Source organism: Limulus polyphemus, unplaced genomic scaffold (genome assembly GCF_000517525.1).
Source record: "Limulus polyphemus unplaced genomic scaffold, Limulus_polyphemus-2.1.2 Scaffold4094, whole genome shotgun sequence".
Lineage (NCBI taxonomy): Eukaryota > Metazoa > Arthropoda > Merostomata > Xiphosura > Limulidae > Limulus > Limulus polyphemus.
Window position 1 is genome coordinate 81431 of NW_013669704.1, and position 8517 is coordinate 89947.

The 8517-nt window shown below is 31.1% G+C and overlaps 1 protein-coding gene across 1 annotated transcript in view; it reads left to right on the forward strand.

Annotated features, from left to right (window-relative positions):
- LOC111088596 overlaps nt 1-636 on the forward strand; it is a gene marked incomplete at its 3' end in the record, with an annotated part of 2969 nt that extends 2333 nt beyond the window's left edge. Inside the window, exon 2 of the mRNA XM_022399182.1 lies at nt 436-636. Coding sequence (XP_022254890.1) covers nt 436-636 — 201 coding nt within the window. The remainder of the gene's footprint in view (nt 1-435) is intronic.
- Nucleotides 637-8517: the final 7881 nt, after the last annotated feature.

Sequence of the window (8517 nt, forward strand, 5' to 3'; positions counted from 1 at the left end):
AAATTTTTAATATATTTAAATCTCTAATCTCATATATTTAAATGTTTAATATATTTAAATCTCTAATCTCATATATTTAAATGTTTAATATATTTAGATCTCTAATCTCATATATTTAAGTGATCAAAAGTATTTATTCAGCCTTTCTTATTAACGAATGTTATTTCTATAGTATTTCTTGTCTAACTAATTCTGTATCCTTTTATGGGAAGATGCTATTTCTTTAGTATTTTTTGTCAAACATTGCCATTCCTTTATCCTTTCTTGTCTATGTAGTTTTTGATTCTTCCTTGTCTAACATTGTATTTTATTATTATTCACTTCTAACTATTCTAGTTATTTATCCTTTCTGGTATGTATTACTTCTTTAGTTTTATTTCGTATTTTTATTATTCTACTTTTCTTGTGTAACTATGTAATTTCTTGATCTTTCAGAAATCCTCACTTGCGTGGCCTCCATCCTCAACACCTGACCCTCATGCCAAGTCAACTATCAGTTCTGCTGCTCCCGTGCGTCCAGTTTCTTCTTCATCAGGACTTACCCACTGGATGTCCATGATGACCGATCATGCTCATGTAAATGTTCCTGCCCATTCCACAGCTCATGAAGTACCTTATATGTGGAACGGAGTTGAGGTTTGTTGTGTTTTATAATATTTTTAAATAGCTTACGTATCGTCAAGATAATAATAATATATAGTATTTTTAGATAATCATATTTTTGTGTAAAGTTTTTTTGTAATTATATAGCTTAAAACAAATATCTCATTCGGTGCTTTCGTGCAATGCGGTTTAGCTGCACGAACGTTAACAACAAAATTGAAAAAAAGAAAACACAAAAACACACCTTTGGACCAGCTGTTGGTTCTCACGTCCTTTCCCGTTTATTATCAATCCTAGCACCATTGATATATTAAAGCTTTGAATTTATTACAGGTCATATCTGAGAATCGGTTGTAAAAACATGTATGTAGTATGTTGACATTGTGGTCTGTCAGTCAGATTTGTTTAATCACGCATTGCTCAGGTCACTTACGAAAGCCTTTTTTTTTTGTCTATTTCTGGGAAGAGATTATCTTCAGTTACAGGGTACATTTTTTCACACGTTTGGCAAAATCCATTTATCCGTACCCGATTATATGTATCGAAATGCTGCAGGAATATTTTTCTAAACCTAGAGTGCAGATAAACAAACGAAAAATTCTTTCTTCGTGAATCCGACAACAAGAGTTTCGTCTGTCATAAGCTAGCGTTACATCAACTGGACTTAGAACAGTAAGTATAACATGAGCCGTAAAGTATAACAACTATTTAACAATGTCACATTTTATGACTAAAAGTATAGAAAATTAATTGATCATACAGAAATTCCATCATATATTTTTTCAGGTGGTCGTATTTGGTATTAACTATAACAATTACAGGAAAATCTCTTATTTCCGACGATGAAGCTAGTTCTACACAAATAGAGAATGAGAGAGAGAGAGAGATGCGTCGTGAACTGTCTGCCAAAATATTCTTGTACAGACTTCATCTCTCATTGTCATGTGAGTTATATCGAGATTAAATTTGTATTGTGAAAACAAGACAAAAAACATTACATTATCATATCCGTAAAAGAACCTTTTATAAATTGACTTTTAAAAACTGCATTATAACGATTAAACATTAATTTGATATTGAAACATTCGGGGTTGACGGAATAATATTGAAAACTAGAATTACTTACACGTTATAAATCAATGTATCTAATACTATGAAATTGATTAATTGACTATAGGCGATTGAAATCAGCATTATAAAACAATAATGACCTTAATACAAAACAAAAACAACATTATAATGAGATTAAAATTTGAAATTCCATTACCATTCATTGTTGTCATCCTTAAGTTATTATAATACTGTTTTTGTTATATATATATATATCTTGTATCTTTTATTTCTAATAACAACATAATAGAAAACTTAGCAAATTTCAATTTTACGAAATGTTAAATGTAAGCGACTATGAAATTCTATATACTATTAACCCCGATATTTAACATTCACAGAAGATGTAGAAAACACTACTGTGACTTGTGTACTGAAGTTATTCCGTTATTACACCTTGAAATAACAATACGTATACATTATTGTTACTGGGTGCTGTAGCTTTCTCCGTTATTTGAAGTCGTCAAAATAGCTAGAAAATACTATCGTAACTGACAACTATAGTTTACTCCTTTACAAGCCGTTGACAGAACAGTAATTTACTCCTTTACACGTCGTTGACAGAACAGTAATATACTCCTTTACACGTGGTTGACAGAACAGTAATCTACTCCTTTACACGCCGTTGACAGAACAGTAATCTACGCCAGTACATAAAGTTAACAGAACAGTAAGAAAACATGATCGTAACTGTGCACAGTAGCTAATCCGTTATATAACGTTGAAAGAACACGTAAGAAAACATTACCGTGACTGTGTATGGTAGTTTACTCTGCTACATAACGCAAAGGGAATAGTAAGAATACATTACTATTACTGAGGACTACAGTTTACTCCGTTACTTAACGTTCACTGAACAGTAAGAATAGAGTAACGTGAGTGGGTACTGCAGTTTACTCTGTTACTTGACGTTCTCAATACAGTAAGAATACATTAACGTGACTGGGAACTGTAGTTGACTCCGTTACTTCCCGTTCACAGAACAGTTCGAATATATTCACGTTATTGTGTACTATAGTTTACTTTACTACTTAACTTTCAAATATGATTAAAAATACATTACCCTGCCTCTGTACTATAGTTTTCTGCACTATTTGATGTCGGAAATACGGCAAGAAAATAGTAATGTGACTGGGTACTGTTTTTTACTCAGTTACTTGCTACTGAGAGACCAATAAGGAAATACTAACGCGAAATAACACTATCCATTACAAACTCAGCTATCGTGTTCAATATATCTTGTACAAGTTTTAAAGAATCTTAATTAGACTCATTTATTTTACTTCTAAGCTGTCAAGAACTTTTACTTTGATAAAAATTATAATGCAGATCGTCTGTAAAAACACTCCTTGTAAAATATCATTACTATTAACCATTACGTTGAGTGATTCAGTTCCTGCAGAAGCACGTACATGTGTTGATTTCTCCAGCACTTTTAATAGCATAACTAATGTACCAAAAGTTTACATTGAGCTGCTATTGTTCTGAAGCACCATTTTTGATAATTTTAGAAATAAACGTTTTTCACGCGATATTTTCGATGTAGATTATACCAATTTTTCTAATTATCCTTCGTCGTTATAAGATACTCTCACAGCTCGTGTACACTTCGTTATTATAAAGTACTTTGATATATCTTGTGCTGTTCGCCGTTATAAAATACGTTCACGGTTCGGATAATACTCTGACACCTCTTGTACACTTTGTTATTATAAAGTACTTTGATATCTCTTGTGCTGTTCGCCATTATAAGAGATTCTTACGGCTCGTGTAACAATCTGATCATTCAACTGTTCTATGTACTTGATAATGCATTAATATAACTTTCATAATTATAAACAAAATGAAAATACCTAACAGAGCTTACTTTAGATAAAAATATATTAGTGACTTTTATATTATGGAGACATACATAGGAAAAATAATAATTATGTGAACTTTTCTAGTTGAGAATTTATTAATGCCTTATTAACTTATTAATGATAAAGAATGGAATAATTAACTGGGTTTTTCTAGATGTGAATGTATTCTAAACATTGATAATTATAAAGAAAAAGATTTGACATTTTTTATCTTCTCTAACTGATAATATATTAACAGTAATAATTTCAAAGAGACACGAGTTAAGCATAATCATCTATAGTGCAGAATGTGTTAATAAATAATAGGTGTGAAAATATTAACTGGAGTCCTACACTTCAAAATATGTAAACAAGTTTGACAATTATGAAGAAACAAGTGAGAGATTTTTCGAACTGAGAATGAAAAAAATAAGTTTAATAATACAATGAAATAGATGTAAAAAAAGATATATAAAAGATTTAACTGAGCTGTTATTTTTATGAATATAAATTTAGTCCTAATAATTAAGAAAATACAGTGAAAAGGGGACAAAAATTAGTTGGATGTCCATGCGTTAGACAGAATTAATATGTTCATTACCGAGACATAAAAATGGAAAAAGTCGTTCTAATGATGAAGGCATAAAGAATAAAATTTTTTCGTTCAGTTTCTTAGTTTAGTTAAAAGAGCAGAAATCACTATTTTTTCTCACATAATCATTGCATATAAGACGGGAAAAGATAGCTGGAATACCACTTTTAGATTTGTCCTTAAAGTGAAAAATTATTTGACATTTATTAAAACTAAAGTTTATTTGATGATTTCTATATTAGGTTAGAATATTTTGATAAAAACCCTAGAAAATATCAAAATACGTTATTTTTATACAGATATTAGTTATCAAAATAGTTCATGTCATAATAGATTTGACTCAATTCTGGTTAATTATTTTTGACAAAAGTAAATCATGACCAAGAAGACGTGATACAAGGTTAGGTTAAGATTTCTTTGATGTTATAACGTTAAATGTCTAATTGGTGTTTAGCTACATTTTTATGTCAACAATGTACTGGTTAGAAAACTTTTTAGTAGTGTTTTAAATGGCAATGAAAGAAGCTTTATTAACTATCACGTCGCTCGTAATAATGTCAGTGAGTAGAAGTTAATATAGACGCTAAATTTCTACTTGTGATGGTGAAATTGGAATTAGATACAACATAACTGATCCAAACTGTATAAAAACAGATTATGTGTTATTGTTATTAATGTAAAATAGATATCTGAACTAAACAGTTATCAAATTTATGGGTTGTTTAGAGCGGATTTAGCGGTTGTAGCCTCGCGATTATTCCCGCCATGCCGTCTCCTTGCTGTTTTCTACCATTAACGGAAGATGACAAGAGGAATTTTATCGATTCTTCTACGACTTGGTGTGGCTTACAGGCTAACCTATGTACTAGTTGCTAACTAACTGTTACCATTAGCAACATGGAAGTTTTTGTTCGTCTAGTGAGGACAGTAATGAAGGTGGAAACTGCACAACCTAATACATTCGCGTGTACTTGCTATGAAGGACATGGTTTTATCAAATACTGCATTACTGAAAAAGTTAAATGATATTTCGATTTACTTTTAGTCATTTTTAATTTATATTTTAAAATATGGAATATTTGTAAGACAAGAAATTATCTCAACAACTAATGAGAAAAAAATCCTTCACTCACATTAAAGTCACCATCAAAGTTCACGTATTATGGGCAAATTGCTCTATAAATGTTTAATATATCTGAATAGAGCCGTGGTTCCTACTGTTTCTATTTAAGTTCCAAATGTAATAGCTGAGAGATTCGGTAAAATGTTCAGGGCTAAATATAATTGCATTTAGTATTGTGCTTATCTAATACGTCAGATTGAATGGCTACAAGAATCGGTAAATTGTGAGAAAACTGCAATAATGTTTACATTTTCCAATTCTACGTGCTATTGCAGATATGAAACGTATTATCATATACTAGTGCGGTACGTGTATCTTTCTAATATTAAGTCAGCTTATCTAGTAGCATCTTTTTAATCAAAAGAATTTAAATTTTTCTGGAGCTCTCCATCCCTGAATCAGAGTAGTATTTGATTCATAAGCTCACTTATGGATGATGGTATAAACGTATAAGTTATTTCCCATTGTTTTCTTCAAATATCTATTGATATTCAGACATCCAACAAGTTCTACATTGAATCGAAAAAATCCATTAAAAAGGTTTCTCAGTTTCTGCACTTTTAAAATACAGCAAATATGTTTCAGTCTAACAAGGTAAAACTTGTTTTAAGATAGGAAGGATTCATTCCTTTTAAATTGTAACTTGAATAATAATAATAATTATAATAATGATAATCCCTACAAACATGAAAAGTTCGTGAGCTGTCTCGATGAGTTCGTAAGTCCTGGTATTACAATTGTTACGTACTGAAAACTTTCCCTTTAAATTCACAAAACAGAATTTTTACATGAAATGTGTAACAGCAGTGAAAGCTATGTAGTATGTATCCTCGTGATGATCAATGTTAGAGTAATGGAAAGCAAGAAACATAGTTACAGATCTAATTTTGTTTTTTAGTTACATTATGCAAAATACTCTAACGATACCTTACACTCAAGAGGAATAATGTGAAAAAATGAAGGAGACATAACAAAGACACAGACAGATGTAAGAAAACAGCCTTTCCCTGACATTGGCTGATACAGAAGCTGAACAAAGGGCGTTGGGTTCTTTCCACCATATGTGTCATGCCTGATATGCTGCTGATGTTACTTCATTTATCAACACTCTGAACCAGCTGTCGCCCCACCACATCCACCCACTCACAATTCCCTTTTCCACCGCTTTCATCTACACGTGTTTATTACATGTCGATTTAAGGCGCGCATCACATATCTCTACCCCTACTCCTCAGACTGCCAGATACTGATAGACAGACAACTGAGAAAAATGATATACATCATTTGGTAGCTAAGGATTATTAGAGAAATTTCTGATGGATAGATAGATAGGTATTAATGTATTTTTACTGTCGTAGGTTCATATCACAGAATTATCAGAATATTTATGTACTTTATATTTCAATTGACAGAAATGGAGAATAATCTATAGGAATTTACTAAGGATCTAGAGATGTTGTTAATGCCACTTCGTCAATGCATTATTTTTAATTGTGTTTTATTGAAACTAATTTAAATCTAAGTCTTTCTTGCTGAGCGTCTTTGGAGTGAAGTTTCTTTTTTTCTTATATCATGAGTTTGGTCTGTTATTTGCTTATTAACAACGAATACATTTCTACAGATATACGTAAACAAACAATGAGTGCATTTCTACAGATATACGTAAACAAACAACGAATACATTTCTACAAATATACGTAAACAAACAATGAATACATCTCTACAATTTACCCAGTATCTGATCATCGCCATTTAAAAATCCAAGACGCACAATTAAATAAGAGAATGTTTTATGTCACAACTTAATAGTCAAGAGTTCAGATACAAACACAGAAAGATAAATGTGGTATGTTTCTAATGAATTGTCAGGCATGACTTGCTGTGTCCACAAGTACATCGTAATAGCAGTAGAAACTAAAATAACCTCGATATTTAGCAGCATTTTATTCAACAAAGCATGTAATAAGGGAACTACATTTCTGAATTTATCTCTCCTCGAGATGTGTAACATTAAACCGAACATTTATTATAATATTTCTGAATTTATCTTTACTGGAGATGTGTAACATTAAGCCGAACATTTATTATAATATTTCTGAATTTATCTTTACTGGATATGTGTAACATTAAACCGAACATTTATTATAATATTTCTGAATTTATCTTTACTGGAGATGTGTAACATTAAACCGAACATTTATTGTAATATTTCTTCCATTTTCTCATTTATTTTGAAAAGTCTTAACTATTTACTTTTCACTTGAGTTTCAATATTATACTCTCGTAATTATTGAGATTTAACACCACAAAATAGGTTGTTTTATTAAACCCCCATGAAGATACGGGGATATTGTATATCTTAAATCTCAATGAAGAATACGTTTTGTTATTCATAGTTCATAGTTGTTTTGTACACTTTACAGGTATAGTTGTAGTTATGTAATAAGGTATTAACATTGAGGATTGAACAGTAGAAATATATATATATATAGTAGAAATACTAAACACGAAAAGGGATAAAAGAAAGGTATAGATGATAGGAGTGTGGCAAAATATAGGTGGCTAGATTTATAACACAGGCTCGTTGTAAAAATGTAGCAGAATATACAGGGTACATATTGTTAGGAATTTTATAAGAGCTAGCTGGTGAGAGTGTAACAGAAGATAGATATCTGAAAACATGGTACAGATTAGGCAAGTAGGAGTGTGGTAGAACATATGGTGCTAGGAGTAATGTACACGCTACCTTGGTAAATATATAATAGAAATAGATTGCTAGAATGCTGTAGGAATTCACTTTCTGAAACTGTGGTGCACATTTAGTTGTTAGAAATATGATGGCGATAGAATGCTAGGAATTAGACTGAGTTGATAGAAAGTGATTTAGAAAATATGAATGAGGTACAGGCTGAACATGATTTAGAAAATATGTAAAAAGTTGAGACTTGGATGAAATCTTAGCAGTGTGACTGAAGATAGATTGATATCAATATGTTACAGGCAACGTTGGTAGGAGTGTTGTAACAGTTAGAAGTGGGGAACATGCTGAATTACTAAGAGGACTGTTAAAAACATCATTCTGAAAGTAAGGTGCAATTTGGTTGATAGAATACAAAATATTAAGTATCAGGTACAGGCTTAGCTGGTAATATTGTAGCAGACAATAGACTGTTGTAAGTGTGGTATAAGTTGATACAATGAAAGCAATGTTATGGAAAAATAGGTTATAGTTAGGTCTGGTAAGAGTA